Here is a 24,734-nt window from a genome sequence, read left to right as displayed (position 1 = left end):
CTCATAGCTGTGATTGGCTGATGCAGGAAGGCGGAGTTTAATATAGAGCACATAGGAAGAAGACAACGGCCATCTTCGTGAGGTCGCAGGCAGGCCGTCGTGGTGAGTTTAAAGGACGATTTTAAAGACATGTATCGCTGAAAAATAATAGTCTTTTCAGCCAGCTTCTTGTGATTCAATAGACTGGCTTATTATATTTGTATTCCGATCAGAGAGATTTCCACATCCGCTTCAGTAATGGCTGTTTTAGCCGAATGTTGTGTAAACACGAAGACATTACTGACTAATAAAGTTATATCGATACCGCGATCGCGAAACACAATATACTGAATGAACAGAAACTATTATAGTGTAAGGGTACCATTAAAGTATGAACTGACAAAAGTAGGGCATGCAATCTAATTTTGACAGACAAATTATTTTTTAATTAATTAATAATTCATTAATAAGCAAATAACTCGATGTGTTTATATCATATCTATACATTTCCACAAAGTTTTTACAGCTGAATTTATTTTTGTTTTAATTTATTTAATAGTTTATTTTTAAAATGTATAAGTATTATTATGTTACATTTCTGTATTAATTCTTTATGTATTCTTTTCTTCTTCTTCTTTTTACAATATCCAACAGCAGAGTGTAGCAACATTTGAAAAGGTGGAGGAATTGGATAGTTAAAATGTATTGACATGAATGTATACTAGTGTGTGTATCTAAAAAGTATACGTGGACATCTTTAAAGTGAACATATGACAATATAACCTTATTTGTTACAAAACAGATTTTTCATGATGCCCAGACACTGCTTTGTTTTAGGTTATAAGTCACGGGACACAAAATATATTCGGAAATCTGGAATCACTTTCCACAGGTGTGTATACTTTTTTTTTTTTTTTTCAGCTGTGGTCATATTGAAATTAATAAGCTGTGGCCTATAGTTTAGATTTCTATAGACATTCGGTGGTTTAAGTTTGGTTTAAGCATTTTAAACCCAATTTTCAAATTAAAATGTGCAATATAAAGTGATGGCTCAGTATTCAGTTTAGGATATTGAAGACTACCATATTCTCTGCACTAAAATATGCATCATCATGGGATCTTATCTCAACACAGGCCCTAATATGACTAAAATCTGCCACCTAGTGATGAACTACTGCAATGTTTTTATGAAGCCTGAGGTTGTTTGTAATCTTTTGCATTGGCAGTATAGCAGCATGATGATGATTATACTGTATCTCAGTAGTGCTAAGGAGGTAACTGATCCACAACAGCGACTTGTTTTATTAAGCGATATTGTAGTGGTAATCTTGTCTGTTGTGTTACTTGTTTTCTCTAGGTTCCCAAAGAAGGGAAACCCTCACAGAACAACCTGGATTATCAACTCCCATCGCAAAGGCCCCGTGGGAAAAGGCCAGTGAGAACCTCAGAGTGGCTTCATCTATTTCTGCTCTAAACACTTCACCCTGAGCACTTTGAACACTCAGGAGTCACGTGTGTATCTCACTTATGTTAAAATGTTATTACTGTTTGCTTCTTTTTTTAGGGCCCTTGCACTGAGAGTGCAGGGGCCCTATTGTTCTTCTAAAGATTATTAGGGCCCAAGCACTGAAAGTACGGGGGGCCCTTTTGTTCTTCTAAGGATTATTGTTATTATTATTTGGGCCCAAGCACTGAAAGTGTGGAGGCCCTATTGTTCTTCTATGGATTATTATTATTATTTTTCAAGGTTTCGGGGGCTTTTGGGGCACTTAACATGCACAAAAACCCGTGAAATTGCACACGCGTCAGAGTTGTCGGCCATTAGGGCTTGGCAAAAGTTCATACATGGGCGTGTAGAGGGGGCTCTGTAGCGCCACCTAGAAGATGGTCATGTTCGGGGGGCTCTGTAGCACATCCCTTTTGGGCTACAGTCACCAAACTTTGTACATATATAGATCTCATCAAACCAGACCTCTTTCGCTCTGACAGTCATAAGCTCCACCCAACAGGGGGATTCATGTTATCAGTTGTGGGTGACATCATACCAAGACATTGACGATGCTAAAATGCGAACATATTTTGGATATATTGAACGGTGTTGCCATGGCGACGCTATAAAATAACGTCAAAAAGTGGGAAACAGGAAGTGTCTCATATCTTCTGCATGCATCGTGTGATTTACATTGAAATTGAGCCGTATGTTTAGCCTTACTGATCACATTTATGTGGCTATTATGGGTCACGGTCATAGCGCCACCAACTGGCAGCATGAAGTATGTCACTTTTAACAGACTTTGAAATAGCCCTCTTATGTTTACATGACTAGCTTCAAAATTCTTTAGAATATTGTCAAGACACTGCTGATGTAAAATTGTCAAGGGATATCTTAAATAGTGTTGCCATGGCAACTCATTAAATGTATTTATTCCTTTTTAAATCAAATCAAATCAAATCACTTTATTGTCACACAGCCATATACACAAGTGCAATGGTGTGTGAAATTCTTGGGTGCAGTTCCGATCAACATAGCAGTCGTGACAGTGATGAGACATATACCAATTTACGATAACATCAATTTAACAGAACACAATTTAAACATCTGTTATACACATAATTACACTCAACAATATACAAATAATAACATACACTGTACAGTATACAATACGCTGTTTTTTTTGTTGTTGTTTTTTTTTTTACTATATAGATACACATTATTCAATAAAAATTAAAAATTAAAAAAAAAAAAGTAGTGTGTGTGTGATATATATATATATATATATATATATATATATATATATATATATATATATATATATATAGAATGTACAGTATTGTACTGTATTGACATTCAGGCTGTCAGTTGATAGTCAGTTGTTAAGAGAGAACATAATATAATAATAATATAATTTATGACAGTCCGGTGTGAGATATAAGAGTAAGGGTAATAAAGTGCAGTGCTGATGTATTTTGATCATGGGAGATCAAGAGTTCAGAAGTCTGATTGCTTGGGGGAAGAAGCTATCATGGAGTCGGCTGGTGCGGGTCCTGATGCTGCGATACCGCCTACCTGATGGTAGCAGTGAGAACAGCCCATGGCTCGGGTGGCTGGAGTCTCTGATGATCCTCCGAGCTTTTTTCACACACCGCCTTGTGTATATATTTCCTGGAGGGAGGGAAGCTCACCTCCGATGATGTGTCTGGCAGTTCGCACAACCCTTTGAAGTGCTTTGCGGTTGTGGGCGGTGCTATTGCCGTACCAGGCGGAGATACAGCCAGTCAGGATGCTCTCCACAGTGCAGGTGTAGAACCATGTGAGGATGTGGCGGTTCATTCCAAACTTCCTCAGCCGTCTCAAGAAGAAGAGGCGCTGATGAGCCTTCTTCACAACGACTTCAGTGTGGACGGACCATGTGAGTTCCTCAGTGATGTGGACACCCAGGAACTTGAAGCTGCTGACTCTCTCCACTGGTGCTCCATTGATGGTGATGGGACTGTGTTCTCTGTCTTTTCTTCTGAAGTCCACCACAAGCTCCTTTGTCTTACTGACGCTGAGGGAGAGGTTGTGCTCCTGACACCAGTGTGTCAGAGTGTGCACCTCCTCTCTGTAGGCTGTTTCATCATTGTCAGTGATCAGACCTACCACCGTCGTGTCATCAGCAAACTTAATGATGGCATTGGAGCTATGTGCTGCCACACAGTCATGTGTGTACAAGGAATACAGTAGTGGGCTGAGAACACAGCCCTGTGGGGCTCCAGTGTTGAGGGTTAGTGATGAGGAGATGTTGCTGCCTATTCTAACCACCTGGCGTCTGCTTGACAGGAAGTCCAGGATCCAGCTGCACAGCGAGCTGTTTAAGCCCAGAGCCCGGAGTTTCTCATCTAGCTTGGAGGGCACTATGGTGTTGAATGCTGAGCTGTAGTCTACAAACAGCATTCTCACATAAGTGTTCTTTTTTTCCAGGTGGGAGAGAGCAGTGTGTATTTTAGATGCAATGGCATCATCAGTGGAGCGGTTGTTGCGGTAAGCAAACTGCAGCGGGTCAAGATTGAGTGGCAATACAGAGCAGATGTAATCTCTGATTAGTCTCTCAAAACATTTGCTGATGATGGGGGTCAGAGCAACAGGACGCCAGTCATTTAAACAAGTTATTTTTGATTGTTTTGGTACAGGCACAATGGTGGATGTTTTAAAGCATGTGGGGACTACAGACAAAGAGAGGGAAAGGTTGAAAATGTCCGTAAAAACACCAGCCAGCTGGTTCGCGCACGCTCTGATGACGCGGCCCGGAATGCTGTCTGGGCCCGCGGCTTTGCGGATATTCACCCTTCGGAAGGATCGGGTTACATCCGCTACAGAGACGGAGAGTGAACTAACCTCTGTAGCTTCAGCCGCGAGAGCTCTCTCCGCGAGGGCGGTGTTATTTCCCTCGAAACGAGCATAAAAAGTATTTAGCTCATCCGGTAGAGAGGCAGCGGTGTTCATGGCGGAGTTTTTATTCCCTTTAAAGTCCGTGATGATGTTAATTCCCTGCCACATGCTTCTAGAGTTGGTGGTGTTAAACTGTCCTTCAATCTTGCTCCTGTACTGGCGTTTTGCTGTTTTGATAATTTTTCGGAGGGCATAACTGGCTTGTTTAAGCTCCTCCGCGTTCCCGGAATTAAAAGCGGAGGTCCACACATTAAGTGCCATGCGAACATCGCTATTGATCCATGGCTTCTGATTCGGATAGATTCGTACAGTTCTGGTCTGAATCACTTCCTCTACGCACGTTCTGATGAAACACATTACGCTATCAGCGTAAAGCTCGATGTCGTCATCAGAGGCGGACCGGAACATCTCCCAGTCCGTGTGATCAAAACAGTCTTGTAGCATAGAGTCTGATTGGTCCGACCAGCACTGGATCATTCTGAGGGTGGGTGCTTCCTGTTTCAATTTCTGCCTGTAAGCGGGCAGAAGCAGAATGGAAGAGTGGTCCGATTTGCCAAATGGTGGGCGGGGGAGGGATTTGTAGCCATCCCGGAATAGAGAGGAGCAATGGTCCAAAACCCGGTCCCCTCGTGTGTTGAAACTAATGTGCTGGTGATATTTTGGTGCGACTGATTTTAAACTGGCTTTATTAAAGTCCCCGGTCACAATAAACGCGGCCTCAGGGTGCGCGGTTTCCTGCTCACTTATAATCCCATACAGTTCCTTGAGTGCCCGGTCTGTGTCGGCTTGTGGGGGGATGTACACAGCTGTGATAATGACCGCTGTGAATTCCCTCGGTAGCCAGAATGGTCGACACAGAAGCATAAGAAATTCCAGATCGGGAGAACAGAAAGACTTGATGGAATGTACGTTCCTCTGATCACACCAGGATTTGTTGATCATAAAACATACATCACCTCCTCTGCTTTTACCTGAGATGTCTTTCGCTCTGTCCGCTCGGCGCACAGAGAACCCCGCGGGTTCAATGGCTGAGTCTGGAATCTCTGCAGACATCCAAGTTTCTGTTAGGCAGATAATGCAGCAGTCCCTTGTCTCTCGTTGGAAAGAGATCCGCGCTTTCAGCTCGCAGAGCTTGTTATCCAGAGACTGAACGTTTGCCAGTAGAATAGTGGGTAGCGGGGGTCGATTTGCGCGGCGTCTTACTCTGATGAGAATGCCGGCTGTTTCCCCTTTTCCTCCTGCGTTTCCTCAGCCGTGCAGCCCAGACAAAGGGCTCCGCTTGCGTGTTTGTAAACAGCAGGTCGGCATTGAGGAATGTGAAGTCCGGTTTTCAGTGTGAGATCGCTGAACCAATGTCCAAAAGTGTTTGTCTGTTGTAGACAATAAGGTAGACAACATCCAAGACAAAAAAAATAAGAATTGTGAACAAAACAAACAAAACATTGCTATGTTGTGTCGGAGCTCGCAATGCAGCAGCCATACTCGGCACCATCTTGAGTACATCAAAAAAAAATGCATTTTTTATGTATATTCACATGTTTTTGAGGTACTTGGCATGCTTGAATTTTCACAATATTTTGCACACATCAGAATTGTCGGCCAATAGGCCTAGGAAAAAGTTAACACATGGGCATGGCTGGGGAAGCTCTGTAGCACCACCTTTTGATAAAAGTGATGGGGTCAGTTTCTTCTACAGTCACCAAGCTTGCTACATATATTGTTCTCATCAAGCTGGACAACTTTCAAAATTATAGTCATTAGCTCCGCCCAACAGGAAGTCGGCCATTTTGGATTGAATGTGCATTTTTTTTTTAAATTGCAGGCCCTGAACTTTTGAATACTCCTCCCAGGGGATTGATGTGATTATCACCAAATTTAGGCAATATTATGCCAAGACATTGAAGATTCTAAATTTCACACAGAATTTTGATATTTTGAACAGTGACGCCATGGCGAAGTAATACATTTATGGCGAAAAATAGAAAACAGGAAGTGCCTAATCTTCTGTGTGCATTGTGTAATTTTGATAAAAATTCAGCTGTATGTTTGGTAATGGGGGCTGATCACATTGATGTGGCTATTATGGGTCACGGTCATAGCACCACCAACTGGCAGCAGGAAGTATGTAACTTTTAACAGACTTTGAAATAGCCCACTTGTGTTTACATTAATTGCTTCAAAATTCTTTAGATAATGTCAAGACACTGCTGATGTAAATTTGTAAATGGATATTTGATATTTTAAATACTGTTGCCATTATTATTCCTTCCTGTATTTGGGTGTTTTTGAGGCACATGGTATGTTTAACATTTCATGAAATTTTGCACACACATCAGAGTCATCGGCCAATAGGGCTGAACAGAAGTTGCGGGGGGGCTCTGTAGCACCCCCTTTTCCCCTACAGTCACCAAACTTGGCACATATATAGTTCTCATCAAGCTGGACAACTTTCATAATTATAGTCATTAGGTCCACCGAACAGCAAGTCTTCCGTTTTGGCCCGTTTTGGATTTTGTAATATTGCAGTCTTTGAAGTTTTAAATACTCCTCCCAGATGATTCATGAGACCATCACCACATTTAGACAACATTATTCCAAGACATTGAAGATGCAAAATTTCGAACAGATTTTGATATATCAAACGGTGTTGCCATGGCGAGGCATTAAATTAATGGTGAAAAATGGGAAACAGAAAGTGTGTGATTTAGATCAAAATTGAGATGTATGTTTAGTCTTGGTGGCTAATCACATGGGTCACGGTCATAGCACCACCACCTGGCAGCAGGAAGTGTGGCTCTTACGACAGACTTTAAAATAATCCTCTTATATTTACCCAAATTGCTTCAAAATTGCTTGGAATAATGTCAAAAGCCAAATGCATGTGTCCACCTTGCATCGTTTTCCAAAAGCCACTGGGTGGAAATGGACCAGTTGTGCTTGGGCCTGTCATTGCTGCTTGCAGCTATATTTATTATTATTTTTAAGGTTTTTGGTACTTTTGGGGTACTTAACATGTGAAAACACTTGAAATTTTGCACACACATCAGAGTCGTCGTCCATTAGGGCTTGGGAAAGTTGTGGGGGGGGCTTTGTAGCACCCCCTTGAAAATGGTCATGCAAGGGGGGGGGGGGCTCTGTAGCACCCCCATTTTCACCTACAGTCACCAAACTTGGTACATATATTGTTCTCATAAAGCCAAACAACTTTCATACAATTATTAGCTCCACCCAACAGAAAGTCAGCCATTTTGAATTTTCTGAAAATCTCAAGCTGGCACCAAAATTGTGCAACATCATGCCAAGACATTGTAGATGCTAAATTGCTAATGGATTTTTCATATTTTGAATGGTGTCGCCATGGCACAGCAAGAAATTTATGGCTAAAAATATGAAACAGGAAGTTCCTTATATCTTCTGTGTGCATTTGTTTGATTTTGAGTAAAGTTTAGCTCTATGTTTGGTAATGAGGGCTGATTGCTTTTATGCGGCTATTATGGGTCACGGTCCAGTTGTCTGCGTTCACTAATGAAATTGCTTCCAATTAGCACTTTTCTTATTTAATGCAATTTAATCGTCACAAAGAAGAATCAAAAACACAGGACGAGATGTTAAAACTGTCCCTTGTGCCAATAGGTGGTTAGCACTTTTCCAAGATTTGCCTTGTTGTTGGGAGTGGTAGACGATCAACTGGTGGGGATTCTCTGAGTTGTGTGGGAGATAAATCTTGGCCAGGGGTACCATTTTGGGTCAATTAGGCACGGGACACATCATCAGTAGTGTGCCCTTGCATTGTTGGGTGTTTTGGCCTTTCAACACTACATCCGCCACAAGGGTGGCCCGCTGCAGGATGATCAGTCCTCAGCTTGTGTCCCGTGCTCAACCGTTCCCGAAATTTACCCTGTTGGTGAAGTCTGCAGCTGGCTGAAAGGTTGACAGGTGGGAGTTCTTGAGTGGTTTATGTTGCTTTACTTGGGGCCCAGCACGGGTCATTCCGCTTGAGCCAAATCCACTGGCTGCTTCTTTCTGCCACCTCTGAGACTTCTCTGATGGTTTTCCACAAAGCCTGACCTTGGATTCTGAGTTCTTTCAACAGTTTGATGATATATGATGCCACAAATCCTCTGCATCCCACTTCATCTGGATAAACTTTGGTTTTCCAGCCACACTGCTTCGCTTTTATACTTGTATACACGCTTTATAACTATATTCAACATAACAATTTGACAGTTTAATTTTCAAAAATGTTTGTTGAAGTTTTATTTTTTTTAAATGATAAAGACAAGAAGCATCATGATGACAATCAAAGGGTTTTAATTCAAACATATGGTTGCAAGATATTATCAAGCACTAAAACTGTTTTAGTTATTTATAAGAAAGAAAAATCTAGAAAGAACTAATTCAAATAATCCAGTTTATTGGGGATTTCCCCGCTTGAGCTGTGTGATCTGCAACTGCTGAGCACTCATATACAATTAACTAACAGGTTAATTACCTCACTCAAACACATATATGTGACATTAATCAGCTATATCCACAACATAAACATTATATTACAACTTACATGTGCACAAACAATGAAGCAAATTATCAAATGAACTTGAACTAAGTTACACGCTTGTCAGAATGCATAACTTGCATGTGAATGTTGTTCCCTATCTGTCACTCACTCGACGTTGTGTCGATGTAGTGACACTAGGGGTCACTCTTGGGAGCCCGAGACATCTCTGGTCTTTGATAAAAGGCCAATGAAAATTGACCGAACATACGGGTATAAAAGGAGCTGGTATGCAACCACTCATTCAGATTTTCTCTTCGGAGCCGAACGGTCATGCTCACTGAGCTGAATAGCACTGTTCATTCACCTCTGCTGGATCTGACGGCGCATTTCAGCGGCTTCTCCCCCTTCTGCACTGGTGCACTGCAGAGAATGCCCCTGGGTGCTTCGGCAGAAATAAAAGAGTATATTTCTCTAAAAGAGTGGCACACACGGAACATCTTTTTAAAGATGCGTCTTTTTAAAGATGACTTTCCTTTGTGTGTTATTCCTGGTTGCGCTCATTATCTCTCACCTTCTGACAGTCATGATCACTGTCTTTCGTGTCTGGGCGTTGCTCACACGGAGACAGCGTTCGTGGATGGGTCATGGCGGCATGGCGCCGTGGGACACATCGCGTGGTCATCACGCCAGTCTGTCACCGCCTCTTCAGCCCTTGGACCGACCTCACATTTCAACGGGCAGGCGTTCCCCTAGAGCAGGTCTCCAGGCACGTCGTGGTCACGACAGACGCCTCCAAGATGGGCTGGGGCGCCGTTTGCAATGGGCACATAAACTGCCTTGAGTTACAGCCATTGATCCAGGGCAAGCAATTGTTAGTTCGGACAGACAACACGGCAACAGTAGTATATGTCAACCGCCAAGGCGGTCTGCGCTCTCATTGTATGTCACAACTCGCCCGCCATCTCCTCCTCTGGAGTCAGCAGCACCTCAAGTTGCTGCAAGCCACTCACATCCCGGGCGACCTCAACACTGCAGCGGATGCGCTTTCATGGCAGGTTACCTTTAGGGGAGAGTGGAGACTCCACCCTCAGGTGATCCAGCTGATCTGGAGTCGATTCAGACAGTAACAGGTAGACCCGTTCGCCTCCCAAGAATCCTCCCACTGCCCGCTCTGGTACACCCTGACCGAGGTATCTCTCGGTATAGACGCGCTGGCACACAGCTGGCCCCATGGACTGTGCAAATATGCATTTTTCCCCAGTGAGCCTACTTGCACAGACACTGTGCAAAGTCAGGGAGGACGAGGAGCAGGTTGTCCTGGTAGCACCCTACTGGCCCATCCAGACGTGGTTCTCGGACCTCACACTCCTCGCGACATTAGACTTCTCCACATGATTGGCAAGACCATGTGACGTATTTTCCACTTAAATATCACCCCTCTCTCTGGGTGAGGTGTGGTCTCCGCGGTGTCCTCCCCTTGGGAGGGACACTCCCGACTAGACCTGGTCGGCCCAGTCGGATAATCCCCCTTTTTTTAGGGAGTGAAAAAAAAGAAGGGGAAAAGACGCCACGACTGGGCTTGCCTGTCTCTATCTTTTGAGTAGTCAACTTGTCCCCAAAGGGCCGTTCGACACTCATAACTATGTTGGGGGAGGTTACGTGTCAGCCTGGTGTGCTGGCTATGAGGCACAAAGTTGTCTGCCCGTCACACACCACCATTTCACATAACACAGTTCAGCCAGTTGCGGCGTTTTGTATAGGGACCCCTAGTGTCACTACATCGACACAACGTTGAGTGAGTGACAGATTGGGAACATCATGGTTACTTTTGTAACTTCTATTCCCTGATGGAGGGAACGAGACATTGTGTCCCTCCTGACACAACACTGAACTACCCACTGAAATGGCCAGACCTTGTCTCGGCTCCTCAGCATAAAACCTGAATGAGCGGTTGCATACCAGCTCCTTTTTTTCCTGTATGTTCGGGGGAGTGGCATGCAACCGCTCATTCAGGTTTTTGAATATTTTGTTAAACATGATTAAAATGAATGAATATGACATGATGAAATATAGACTAATTGAATTCTATTCGAATGGCATTTTCTTTAAAGGGCAAAAATGTCACTAAAATGACTAATTAGTTACTTCAATTTAACACAACTAATTATTAACCCTGGCAAAACCTGATAATCCATTGTGGCAGCGGGGGCGTGGTCAAGCATTTCTCCGGAGAGAGAGAAAGCGGTAAGGGCACTTACATCTGAGCTAAATTATGTCTAACACCTGTCTCTAATTTCAGTAAGCACGGGGAGAGAGAGAGACTGGCGCAAGAAGGGCCATGACGCTGCATTCTGTTGTATTATTAGTGTATTGAACTGGAAGTGTTTGAGTAAAACCGACGAGTGTGGAACTGTAAGCGTCAGAGTGCATGATTAAAACTCCTACCTGAACCAGGAAATCTGCTTCTCGCCTCCTCCTTTCCACTAAGTAGTGTTACACTGGTGCCGAAACCCGGGAAAAGGTTTGAAGATGGATGGAAGTCACCCCGTAGAGTCCTTCCAGTTGGCTGAGATCCTCCAAGCCCTCACTGGCTTACATCGGAACCACCAGCAAACCCTGCTTGAGCTCCAGCAAGATCAAGACCGCCAGTTTGTGGAGCTAATGCGTGCTCAAGCAGAGGACCGACAGGCGATCTGGAGCCTCCTCAGCCAGGAGCAAGTGCAAGTGCGGGCGTAGCGCCTGAGCCAGCCTGCTGGAGGTGCGGGGACCCGGCTACTTACGGGATCAGTGCCCTCTGATGGAGCTGGGAACGGTGGTGCGGGTCTCTGACCTCCCGCAGGCTGCCCCCGACCAGGCCTAAACTAAAACGGTGAGGGTGAAATGTGTGCACGGGGATATTCACAAGTATCCGGTGGTGACCCTGACGATTAAATTCCAGGGGAAAAAGCATAGAGTGGAGGCTGCGGTTAGTTCCCGCCTCACCCATCCACTGATTTTGGGGACTGATTGGCCTGAATTTAGAGTTGTATTAAAGGGAATTTGTGCGGATGGGTCCTGTATGGAATTAGGGAAATGTGCAATGTGCGATGCTCTGGCAGGGGAGGCGGAGCCTGGGCCGTCCTCGACAGCTCCACGTCGTAATGATGATAGAGGGGGAGAGGCTGCAGCTCCTCCCCTTCTCAGGGAATTCCCTGAGGGGGATTTCCCTTTGGAGCAGTCACAAGACGAGACCCTCAAACACGCATTCGACCAAGTGAGAGTCATCGATGGTCAACGACTCCAGCCTGACATCACTCTTTCATAGCCCTGTTTTGCGATTATAAATGAGCGGTTGTATAGAGTGACACAGGACGCTTAGACTAAAGAAGATACAACCCAACTTTTGATACCATGGAGCAGTCGGGAAATGGTATTCCAGGCGGCTCATTATAATCCCATGGCGGGTCACTTAGGAGAAAGGAAAACACTGAACCGTCTAATAGCCCGCTTCTATTGGCCGGGCATTGGCGGCGATGTCCGCAGGTGGTGTGCGGCATGCTGCGAATGCCAGTTGATTAACCCACCGGCCACTCCAAAAGCACTATTGCACCCTCTTCTGTTGATCGAGGTCCCCTTTGAGAGAATTGGTATGGACCTCGTCGGGCCATTAGAACGGTCAGCACGCGGACATCGCTTTGTATTGGTCCTAGTGGACTATGCAACGCGATATCCGGAAGCAGTGCCTCTTCGCAACATTTCAGCACGCAGTGTTGCGGAGGCACTCTTCAAAATAATCTCCCGGGTGGGGATTCTGAAAGAAATCCTCACTGATCAGGGCACAACGTTTATGTCACGGACACTATGCGAGCTGTACGAATTGTTGAGTATTAAATCAATTCGCACCAGCGTGTACCATCCTCAAACAGATGACCTGGTGGAACGATTTAATAAAACTCTCAAAAACATGATTCGTAAGTTCGTGCACGACGATGCTAGAAATTGGGATAAATGGCTCGACCCCGTTATTTGCAGTACGAGAGGTCCCGCAAGCCTCCACTGGCTTCTCCCCATTCGAACTGCTGTATGGGCGACGCCCACGCGGTGTGCTTGATGTATTACGAGAGGCCTGGGAGGAGGGACTTTCAAATAGTAAGAACGAAATTCAATACGTTCTTGATCTTAGAGCAAATCTCCACACTCTGGGGCAACTAACACAGGAGAATTTGCTCCAAGCTCAAGACAGCGCCGACTATATGACAGGGGAACTCGGCTAAGGGAATTTGCACCGGGAGATAAAGTGCTTGTATTGCTTCCCACATCGAGCTCTAAATTACTCGCCAAGTGGCAAGGACCCTTTGAGGTCACATGACGAGTGGGAGATTGAGGTTAAACGAACCGATAGAGGGGGCACACGTCAAATATACCACCTCAATCTCCTGAAATTGGGGAGGGAGGCGGTCCCTGTGACATTGGCTACGGTAGTTCCTGAGAAGGTGGAGCTCGGACCAGAGGTGAGTTCAAAACATAAACAGTTCACCCCGGTCACTTGCGGAGACCACCTCTCGCGGAGGTTGCTAGGTTGCAACAGGAGTTTGCGGATGTGTTTTCCACTCTACCGGGGCGTACAAACCTCATTCACCACCACATCGAGACCGAGCCGGGGGTCGTGGTACGTAGCCGCCCCTACCGATTACCCGAACATGAGAAGAAATTCGTTCGGGAAGAATTGGATGCAATGCTTGATATGGGGGTAATAGAAGAATCCCACAGTGATTGGTCCAGCCCAGTTGTTCTAGTGCCTAAGAGCGACGGGTCTGTACGGTTCTGTGCGGATTATAGGAAAGTCAATGCAGTGTCTAAATATGATGCATATCCAATGCCTGGCGTTGATGAGTTGCTCAATCGGCTGGGCACTGCTCAATTTTATTAGACATTGGATTTGACGAAGGGTTATTGGCAGATCCCCTTGACACCAATTTCCTGTGAAAAAACCGCCTTCTCCACACCGTTTGATTTACACCAGTTTGTGACACTTCCGTTCGGTTTGTTTGGAGCCCCGGCTACGTTTCAGCATCTCATGGACCGAATCCTCAGACCGCATTCAGCTTACGCCGCTGCCTATTTAGATGACATCATCATTTACAGCAATGATTGGCAGCAGCACATGCAACATCCGAGGGCGATTCTGAGATCGCTGCGCCGAGCGGGACTCACAGCAAACCCAAAGAAGTGCGCGATTGGGTGGGTGGAGGTACGGTATCTGGGGTTCCACTTGGCCCACGGGCAGGTGCGTCCCCAAATTGACAAGACAGCGGCGATTGCGACCTGCCAGAGGCCCAAGACTAAAAAGGGCGTGAGACAGTTCCTGGGGCTGGCTGGCTATTATAGAATGTTCGTGCCTAATTATTCGGACGTCACCAGCCTGCTGACTGATCTCACTAAAAAGGGAGCTCCAGACCCGGTCCAGTGGACAGAGCAGTGTCAGCGGGCATTCACGCAAGTTAAAGCAGTTTGCGGGGGGCCGCTTTTACATTCACCTGACTTCTCTCTCCCTTTTGTTTTACAGACAGATGCTTCAGACAGGGGGCTGGGGGCCGTACTCTCGCAGGTGGTGGAGGGGGTGGAGCGCCCGGTGCTGTACATTAGCCATAAGCTCTCGTTGAGGGAAACTAAGTACAGCACCATGGAAAAGGAGCGTCTCGCCATCAAGTGGGCAGTCCTCACTCTCCGATACTACCTGTTGGGGTGGGCCTTCACCCTCTGTTCCGATCACACCCCACTCCAGTGGCTCCACCGCATGAAAGATACCAACGTGCGGATCACCCGTTGGTATCTGGCTCTTCAGCGTTTAAGTTCAAGGTGGTCCACAGTCCGGGGGCGCAGATGGCTGTCGCCAACTTCCTTTCCAGGAATGGGGGGAGTGGTAGGCAGGCCGGATGCCGCCCCAGCCTGTGTCGGGTGGTGGGGATATGTGGCAGCGGGGGCATGGTCAAGCATCTCTCCGGAGAGAGAGAAAGCGGTAAGGGTGCTTACACCTGAGCTAAATTATGTCTAACCCCTGTCTCTAATTTCAGATAGCATGGGGAGAGAGAGACTGGCGCAAGAAAGGCCATGACGCTGCATTCTGTTGTATTATTAGGGTATTGAACTGGAAGTGTTTGAGTAAATGTTTGCCTGTAAACCGACAAGTGTGAAACTGTAAGCGTCAGAGTGCATGATTAAAACTCCTACCTGAACCAGGAAATCTGCTTCTTGCCTCCTCCTTTCCACTAAGTAGTGTTACATCCATGTTATCCAGCATGATTTGAGAATGTTCCTAAGAGCATCTTTGTGTGCTTCAATAGAAGCATGAAAATCTGCCCTTTTGTTCAAAGGAGTTAACATGGTCAATATCACAAATTTGCTTACATTTTTAGTACAAAGTGCTTTTTTGAGAATTCAGCTTCTGGATTTTCAGATACATTACCCTCTGTCTATGAAGCATCCTCTGTCTCTTAAGCATCCGTCTCAGAAATTTCGTCATTTATTTCAGTCTCACAGCCCAAAATCTGTGAAAGGACTTCTTTGGCTGTTAGTCTTCTGGAGCTCATTTTACTAGATGTTGTGGAGCCGAGGAGGGCCGGGTTGGAATGAGACACACCCGGTCCCCAATCAGCCTGATGGGGCGCGCGAGGGAGAAAGGCGGCCGGGGACGACGGTTCGAGAGAGAGAGAATTACAGACAGCTGTGCTGTGTTTTTAGTTGTGTGTTTTTGGTTGGGTTTTTGTTTAATAAATTATTATTTAGGTTGTCAAGCCGGTTCTCGCCTCCTCCTTTCCTCTAAACCCCCTTACACTGGTGCCGAAACCCGGGAAGGAGGAGGGATTCCCGTCGCAGAGTCCTCGACACTGCCGTCCACCCAGGGGAGCGCCGCTGCCGTCCGACGGGGGACGGAGTAGCCCGACTACCCGGACGCGGGGAACGGCCGCCGTCCGCGAGGCGAGTGGGGACGGGACTCCCCGACCGCCTGGAGCGAGGGAGCCGCTGCCGGGGGCGGAGGAGTGCCCTGCCGTCCCCCGGGAACGCGGAGGGGTTGAGAGAAGACCGCCGTCCGCGGGGGGGAGGAGGGAAGTGACTCCCCGACCGCCTGGAGTGGTAGGGCCGCTGCCAGGGGCGGAGGAGAGTCCCCACGGGACGCCGGGAACGCGGAGGGGCGTTCTGTCCGCTGGGGGTCGGAGGTCTGACTCCGGTCCGCCCGGGGAGGAGCGGCTGCAGTCCGCCTGAGAGGGTGGAGTAGTGATCGAGGACCACGCGACGGCGCATCAGAGAACCGGTGAGGGTTTTTTTTTTCTCTCTCTCCTCTCTCTCTCTCTGCCGCTCCGTGTTGGCCTTTCCCTCGCCACTTTGTGTTGTTTTTTTTCTCCTCCCAGGTCGAAGAAGGCGGGGAGGACCCGCCGGCAGTCGGGGCATAAGGCACGCCCCCCCCCCACCCGGAGAGGAAGGGTGAGGGGGGATGTACGTCATGCCGGGGGCTCCCCGGCCTGAGGCAACGCCGGGAGGAGTGTGGAGCCGAGGAGGGCGGGGCCGGGTTGGAATGAGACACACCCGGTCCCCAATCAGCCTGATGGGGCGCGCGAGGGATAAAGGCGGCCGGGGACGACGGTTCGAGAGAGAGAGAATTACAGACAGCTGTGCTGTGTTTTTAGTTGTGTGTTTTTGGTTGGGTTTTTGTTTAATAAATTATTATTTAGGTTGTCAAGCCGGTTCTCGCCTCCTCCTTTCCTCTAAACCCCCTTACAGATGTGTCAGAAAAAGTCTGTTGCAGCACTGAAAATAAGTGTGAGAGCTCCCTTTGCTCTCACAGGGCAGTGAGAACCAGACACATTAAATAAATATTTTTATTTGTGTTTACACAACTAACTTTGAACATAAAAGTATGTTGATCAAATTGACCTGCAAACATTGTTGTATACAAATTGTGCACAGCTTTTCCAAAACACATATGTGTCCAAACTTTGCATGCACATTCATGACCCTAAATGAATAAAAGTTTAAATGGGTCAAATTGACACTGACAGGGTTCAATTAGATTTATAATCCCACATTTTCAGTGTTGTCTCAGATTTGTGTACCCCACTGTATATCTCTCTTCTTTTCCAGTGGCTATCACAGGCTGAAGGATGATGGAATTCCCACAGTATTTGAAATTCAGCCTCACGAAAGAGGCTCTGCTGGGAAATGTGGTACAAAATGGAGAGGAAGACCTCCAAATGTGGACAAACATATCAGGCACCATCTACACAGCTTATATATACTTTGTTTTTACCTGATGAGTGAAATACCAAATGTGCATATTTCAAAAAAATCTTTAGTGTTACAAATTCAACCAAAAACGAGGGCTCAGAGAGCCAGGAGCTCTTCAACAATAAGACTGTGGTACAGCAAGTAGCAGATGATGAGGGTGTTAGGTGTTCTGAAGATGGCAAAGGGGGAAAAAAAACAAGGGCAGTCTTCATCTAAGGCTGCTCAAACTCCGGTGGAAAGATCATTGTATGATCAGCCTGAGCCCTCCTCTCCTCTCCTCAACCTTCCACTCGTCCACCTTCTCCATCCTGCTACATGAAGCGCCTCCCTCCGCCTCCAAGTAGAACCCACTATTTGCTGAAAGAGCACAACTGTGCTCAGCTGTGCCATCTTGTGTGGCGTAAATGTTACACCAAAGCCATTGACAGCTTGGAAAAAGCACTGCGTCTTCTAAGTGCCGCCCAACGCCGGGAGAGCCGGTTACGCTGCTGCACCTCAGACCAAGGTGGCAGTCTGGAGGGATTAGAGGAGGTTGCAAATGAAGGCACAACTGATGATATAGATCTTTTGGCAGAGGGATGGAACGGACAGGCACAGATGAGGACAAAAGTCACAGCAGAAAAAGAGGAAGGATGCTGTATTTATTGTGGAAGAGACACTGAAGGAAACAAAGTAATGGGGTACAAATAGGCAACTGTAGGTCCCGATGAAGGTCGCAGAATCCAAGTGTAAGGGGGTTCAGTGGAAAGGAGGAGGCGAGAACCGGCTTGACAACTTAAATAATAATTTAATAAACAACTTAAACAAAAACACACAACTATAAACACACAGTACAGCTGCCTGTCATTCTTTCTCTCTCGAACTGTCATCCCCAGCCGCCTTTATCCCTCGCGTGCCCCATCAGGCTGATTGGGGACCGGGCGTGCGTCATTCCAGCCCGGCCCCGCCCTCCTCGGCTCTATACTGCCCCCGGCATGATGTACATCCCCCCCCCTTCCTCTCCGGGAGGGGCGTGCCTTGCGCCCCGACTGCCGGCGGGTCATCCCCGCCTTCCTCGACCTGGGAGGAGACAGGAGGGGAAAAACAACAAAACAAAATGGCGAGGGAAAGGCCAACACGGAGCGACAGAGAGAGAGAGGAGAGGGGTCCTCGATCACTACTCCATCCTCTCAGGTGGACGGCAGTCGCTCCTCCCTGGGCGGACCGGAGTCAGACCTCCGACCCCCAGAGGACAGAATGCCCCTCCGCGTTCCCGGCGTCCCATGGGGACACTCCTCCGCCCCTGGCAGTGGCCCTACCACTCCAGACCCGCGGACGGCGGTCTTTTCTCAACCCCTCCGCGTTCCCGGGGGACGGCAGGGCACTCCTCCGCCCCCGGCAGTGGCTCCCTCGCTCCAGGCGGTCGGGGAGTCCCGTCCCCACTCACCTCGCGGACGGCGGCCGTTCCCCGCGTCCGGGTGGTCGGGCTACTCCGTCCCCCATCGGTTGGCAGCGGCGCTCCCCTGGGTGGACGGTAGTGTCGAGTACTCCTCGGCTCTACACCAAGTTAGGTTAAGGCCTAAGAGAATAAAGGAAGTAAAAAGGAAAGCTAAGGTACTCAAAGATCAGAGGTCAGACAGCTCAATGACTGATGCATCACCTGTTGAGCAGCAAAGCTGCTACTTGTATTACTGTGAGAGTGCAGAAAATGAGGACATGATGAAAGTGTTCACCATGGAAGTGCAACCCCATCAGCTGAAAACAGAGCAACAAGCTTCTCTTGAGCTTCAAGACAATACTGAAACACTCCAGCATCTGCAACCACAAACTGAAATGCACCCACAGATGTATACTCTGTCTGGACCTATACAATACTCTGCAACACAACAGGATACCTCTGCCCCATTCCAGCTGCAGCAGATCCAGGTAATGCAGACACACTAAGGAGTACTTCTCCCTGAGCTTGCTACAAAGGAAAAGGGCAATACAGAAGTTGAGCAGGGAGAGGGACAGAAGCTCTACTGGGTACAGGAGAGAGCAAATTATCATGTCCTGATGATGTCAGTTCCTGCTGAAACAAGGGAAAGGGATAAAGTTGATGTAGAGAACGTGACTGAGATTGTGCAGCCTCAATATTGGAGAGATTCAGTCAAAGGCAACAGAGGAAAGAGATGGATTGAATGTGAAATGTGATTCAACAGTAGTGACATCTCCAGGGTGGGGAAACAGTCAGGCTACTCTTCAGTCAAACTTGAGGCCCACAGTGGTGGGTGGAGATGTCAGAGAGAGGCTGAAGGAGCATCTAGAAGGGTTCCAGCTGCAGCTTAGCAGTGAGTTTATTGACTGAATTGCTTGGCATAATGCCAATGTCTCATATCTGTTGTTGTATTGCCATTTGATGTTTTTATTTTCAACATACATACAAAAGAACTCTTCACACTTAAGATATTTGAAAGAGATCATCAGTTTTATATTGAATGGAGAATAGTGTTTAATAGAAATTTAATGCAGTATTATTTTAATTGGAAAACTATGGTTCGATAAAACACTTACTAAAATGATTATGTGGAGTATGCAATGCTTCTTGAATTGGCTTCATTATTTATACCCTTTTATTTCCTCAAAAAATTTGAGATTGACAATAAAACATGGAGTGTTGACACCTGTTTCTTGCAATGTTAGACTGTGCAGTAATTTAGATTTGAGAAATGTAATTTTTTTTTTTTTTTTTTTTTTGTACATAGTTGAGAAAATATATTTTCAAAGGGTTTTTTGTGGAAACCAATTTACCACTTAAAAGTTAAATTTCTGTATTGAGTTTGTTTTTCCCTCAAACATCTGTCTGGTTACCAGTGTGCACTGCTGCAGCACACTTAGTGCTGGAACAATATATCAGCACAGTTGTTAACCAAAAAGAACATTAGGACTATTTGAATTCAAGAGAGAAATATGAAACCTGATTCATTATTCCTCCCTATTTTTTTGTCATGAATATGTACCCTAGATACAGTATTACTCAGATTTTTGCTTTTTTTCAAGAAAAGGAGGGAAAGTTTAAATGCATTTTTATGGCAATTAACATTATGCCACAAATGCTATTGGATGAACTTAACTTATATTCCAAGAAAACTGAGGGTGCCAAGAGGTTCTCCAGAGGATTCTGCCAGTGTTGCATCTGAGGAACCTCAAATTGTAGTATTTTTAAAATATTCAAGCATTTTTTTTTTTTTTTTTTTTTTTTTTTTTTGTTCTTCTAATTTTTACAGTTGGTAGGTTTTAAGGCAATAGTTTGTTCCCTCAACGTTGCTCATGTTTTTCCACTAAGTTTTTTTATTTATTTTTTCACTCTTGCAATTGTTATGAATACAAATAAAACTGACTTGTCCTGATGAATATCAGGTAAGTGCTAAAAAGAATGAAGAAGGCCCTTACTATTCCTCTCTCTCTTTAAATACTCTTTCCAACACTGCTTTAGTTCTGGGGATTCTCATGAAAACATATTGTAGTGATACACTCAAAAAAAACAAAACAAATCTATTTTTAAGATTTCATAAAAAAAAATGTTCATCAAATTGAATTGTGTAATTTTTAACTAAATTAAAATACATTTTTTAATTTGGTTAAAGATTTAAATATTTAGGCACATGGTACTTCAAAGAATGAAAAACAAAAAACGTACCATTGCACAGGCACGTCTAAAAATCCAAAATGTTAGTGTTGTTTAATGACAAAAATGCCAATTTCAACATCAGTTTGATTTTTATTCCCTTAGAATTCGTTTAGGATTCTGTAAATTTCGACACTGTCCTTACTAAATAGCAGAGTTAAAACATGTACATATGACTGGAAGTGCATATTGCGACTGCGTGTTTTGAAAGTTGTGCGCAGGACTGTATTTTACCATTATTACCATAATGTGGATGTTCTTTTGTTATATCCAAAAATCGGTTTCTGTCTTTACCTATTTTTTTTTTTTTAGATTTTTTTCGCTTAATATTTCCAGGGTGTGTTTTTTTATTTTATTTTTTTCTGTCTCCGCCGTTTATAAAATGTTATTTGTTGGTGTGATCACCAGGGGGAGCAGCGTATCCAGAGTGTGGACGGATGGTTGGATGGCGCCTCAAGTATTTCTCCTCACAACAGTAGCAAAATTATCCAATGTGGTCGCTCTTTATTAATACATATAGTATGTGTCAATCAGGACAAATAAATGGAAATAAGAGTTTGTGCAAGGTGCTCAAAAAAAAAATAAAAAAAATATTAGGAATTAAAGTTGGATCTAGTGTCTTGCATTTCTGAGTGTTTTAGAAAGTTGTCTTTTCATGCAAATCTTGACCAAAAATGGAATCGCTTCTTGCATCTAAAGGTTAATTTGAAAAGCAGGGAGCACTCCTCAAGGCAAATGGAGAATTACGTTCTAGTATTGTCATGAAAAATCATAGGCAGATGGAGAAGATCTGTATGGGCCCGTGTTGTATTGCTAATGTAAAGTAGTTGTAATTAGTTGCTAAAGACAACTTCTCATTTAGAATCATTTGCAATTCATCGCCGTACTGTACTACGTCGAATTGGTGTCATGTCTTGGCAAGAGCCCTAATAAAACAGAATAGAGTTAGCTACTCATATGTGTTTAACCCAAAGCAAGATGCCCACATGCCTTTTAATAAAATAGAATTAGAACTACACTCTATTGATTTACTAAACTATTGATAAATTCATGCTTTAGCGTCTAAGGAAACTTGCTAACTCATCCAAGACTCACATTTGACCAAAAAAATAAAAAAAGATTTATTTTGTACAACATTTAACAAAATAAATATATAAAACAACATTTTTGAATGTAGCTATTGTGTAAATATACTACAAACATGATTGCACATGGTATTGTCGTGTGGGTTGAGGAGATTAATTGTAGTAGCCTGAATTAAAGCGCAAAACTGACGCTCTTCAGTCTGATTGGTCAGAGTCGGAGAAGCCCCGCCCACACACACAGTGAGGCTATTTAAACACGCTTCCGAGCGCGCATCTATATATCTAACACCTGCACGCTGTGAGGAGTCTACCAACAGCCTTAACAACTCATCAATGGTTGTTCAAGTGAAAACACGCATTCGCTATAGCAGCAAAAGCATGGAGGGCAATCAGCAGAAAGTGGAGGCCAATATTTTGTTACTTGGAGCTGAGAACGTTGGAAAGTCTGGTGAGTTCTACAACAGCCTGTCTAATATCATTACTTTTGTAAATATGCTTGTTGTAGCCTAGTTTACATTTACAGTATTCATTTGATATCAGTCTGAAGCAGACCACTAACACCCTTTTTTCATTCTATCCACAGCTCTTACTGTGCGCTTCCTGACCAGGCGGTTTATAGGAGAATATGGAGATATAGGTAAATATTGATTGGGTAGGCCTACTTGATCTCCATTGTAATTTTCAGGAAAATAGCCCTCACTTTGCTTAACACATTTTCTTTGCATCCACAGAGTCAATATACAGCCATACTGACAAGATCGACGGTCGTGATATTTGTTTCAACATTTGGGACTCGCTTTGCCCGCAGGTAATATTTATTGCACATTTAAAGATGAACAAATGGTTGAAACCGTGAGTGTTTTGCATGGAAGTAATGCGTAAATCTTTTGTCTCAGAATGGAGAGGAACCAGGATGCATCAGTGAAAGGCAGCTGCAATGGGCGGACGGCTATATCCTTGTTTACAGCATCTGTGACCGCGCAAGCTTCAGTGTGGTGCGTCAACAAGTCCAGCGCATACGGCAGGCCAAGCAGAAACCGGCCAGTACAGCTCCGATTATCATCGTGGGGAATAAAAGAGACCTCCAACACCGGCGCACGGTGTCCAGTGAGGAGGGTCGGCTGCTGGCGCTCTCGGCGGACTGTGGGTTTTTTGAGGTCTCCGCTGCTGAGACTTACCACGGTGTGTTGATGGTGTTTCACGAACTGTTTGAACTCATCCGAGAGGCGCGGGCGCTCAAGAAGGGCACCGCGGGGTTCAAAGGTATCGTGAGGAGCATGTCGGCGGTTTTTGGAAGGAAGCGGACTGAATAAGTTCATATTCCCCCTCAAAGCGGAGGAAGATTCAGGGTTAAACCCTTTAATAAATCCATATTGGAACAAAAGACTTGATTAGTGACCTCAACTGGATTTTGCAAGTTGACAATCTTAGGGGGCTGTTCACACAGGACGCGTTCTTGCATTCAATTTGCGATATACACATATGTCAGACGGATGTCTTCGCCGTTGTATGGCGTCTTGCGTCATGAGCATCGAATTTTGAAGATGCCGTTTTCCGGTTAATTCTATTCCATCTCAATGTGCTTTCCAATGTTTTTGAATGCATGTGAACAGACAAGTCGGTTCTTGCATCCTATCTGCGCTGTTTTTTAAATTGTTGATCTATGTAGCAAACATATGTCAGATAGTGCGTCACATCTCGTTTTGTTTTTTTTTTTTGTTTTTTTTGTTTGTTTTTTCAGCATATCTCACCATGAGGATTGCATTTATTAGGACTTATGTCCTGTCCGCCTCAAGACCCCTGCATTCTTTTCCTTTCAGTTGCGCTCAGTCTAACTGTTTTTCAGGTATCCTGTATGAACGGACCTTTATGCTTGAATGTTCTAAGAATGTTCAAATTAGGTGCGACTGACTATCACATAAGGACAAAACTTTGTATCAGTGCTCACACCCAGTTTTTCAATATATGTTGTAAACTGTAAATTCATGTAGGCTATACTATTATTTCACTGTAGCTGATAAGTGCAATTGTTGAATAGAGAATTCCTTATAAGCCCCTTTGTCTATGCAGCCATTGAGAGAGGTTCTAAAATGTGTCCTTCAACACTTGATAAATGAATACAGTGACAATGTAGCTTTTCTTAGTGAAATTGTTGAGATGGTTAACACTGTTTTGCGTAAGTGTTGCATACAGGTCACGTGAAATGCTCAAAATTGAAAATCTTTGTCTACAATCATGTATATTGAAGTAATGTGATTTATTGTGGTGCATCTCAAAATTAGGTCCATTTTCACCCTGTTTATCCACAACTTTGCTGAATATAATGTATTTTAAAAGTCCATAATGTGTGTAATTAGATGTTCTCTGATACACCTGTGATACTTCCTATTTATAACTGCCAAATACAGATTGTTGGATATGTTGTTATTGCAGAGGCTTATGATAATATTGTTTTATAATAAAACATGATTATTTGAGTGAACTGGAATTTCTCTGTTGCATTTTGAGGTAGTAACAGTTCAATTACCCTTTAGTGCATGTGTCATAAAACATAATATCTTACCTTTTAAGCATAATAGCAGAAATTAAGCCATATAGGATCTGAAATTTGCCCATGTCTCAGAATTTGGCTTTGCGTGGTTGCTCCCAGGTAACAGATCAGGCTTTAGTCACAAACATCTCACAATTTAAACTTTTTAAACCTTTGACAATTGCATTGTTAATACTTTAATTTAAGATTCTGGTGCTGGACAATATTTCAGCCCTTTATCAAAGTCTCTCTAGCAAGTCCACTGTCGGCCATCTTTGGAACACTCTAGGAAAACTATTTCCAGT

The 24,734-nt window shown here is 44.7% G+C and overlaps 1 protein-coding gene across 4 annotated transcripts; it reads left to right on the top strand.

Annotated features, from left to right (window-relative positions):
• Positions 1 to 47: 47 nt before the first annotated feature.
• Positions 48 to 24,376, top strand: LOC127424875 (ras-related and estrogen-regulated growth inhibitor-like protein). Of its 4 annotated transcripts, none has more exons than XM_051670387.1 (8): positions 48 to 102; positions 634 to 657; positions 817 to 871; positions 1,337 to 1,491; positions 21,223 to 22,347; positions 22,483 to 22,536; positions 22,631 to 22,707; positions 22,796 to 24,376. In XM_051670387.1, the coding sequence occupies exons 5-8, from the start codon at positions 22,233 to 22,235 to the stop codon at positions 23,210 to 23,212; spliced, it is 663 nt and encodes a 220-aa protein (XP_051526347.1). In that variant the 5' UTR covers positions 48 to 102; positions 634 to 657; positions 817 to 871; positions 1,337 to 1,491; positions 21,223 to 22,232; the 3' UTR covers positions 23,213 to 24,376. The 4 variants fall into 4 exon arrangements, with proteins under 4 accessions (XP_051526347.1, XP_051526346.1, XP_051526344.1 ...); XM_051670384.1 differs by having other exon boundaries at positions 65 to 102; positions 782 to 871; XM_051670386.1 differs by lacking the exon at positions 634 to 657 and having other exon boundaries at positions 53 to 102.
• Positions 24,377 to 24,734: the final 358 nt, after the last annotated feature.

The sequence above is a fragment of the Myxocyprinus asiaticus genome, chromosome 34, assembly GCF_019703515.2.
Source record: "Myxocyprinus asiaticus isolate MX2 ecotype Aquarium Trade chromosome 34, UBuf_Myxa_2, whole genome shotgun sequence".
NCBI classification, from domain to species: domain Eukaryota; kingdom Metazoa; phylum Chordata; class Actinopteri; order Cypriniformes; family Catostomidae; genus Myxocyprinus; species Myxocyprinus asiaticus.
This window is presented reverse-complemented; position numbering and strand designations above follow the sequence as displayed.

Coding starts and splice junctions, on each gene's coding strand:
- LOC127424875 (XM_051670387.1), top strand. CDS start 22,233: ATGGTTGTTCAAGTGAAAACACGCATTCGCTATAGCAGCAAAAGCATG. Junction 22,348..22,482: donor TGAGAACGTTGGAAAGTCTG/GTGAGTTCTACA, acceptor TTCTATCCACAG/CTCTTACTGTGCGCTTCCTG. Junction 22,537..22,630: donor AGGAGAATATGGAGATATAG/GTAAATATTGAT, acceptor TTGCATCCACAG/AGTCAATATACAGCCATACT.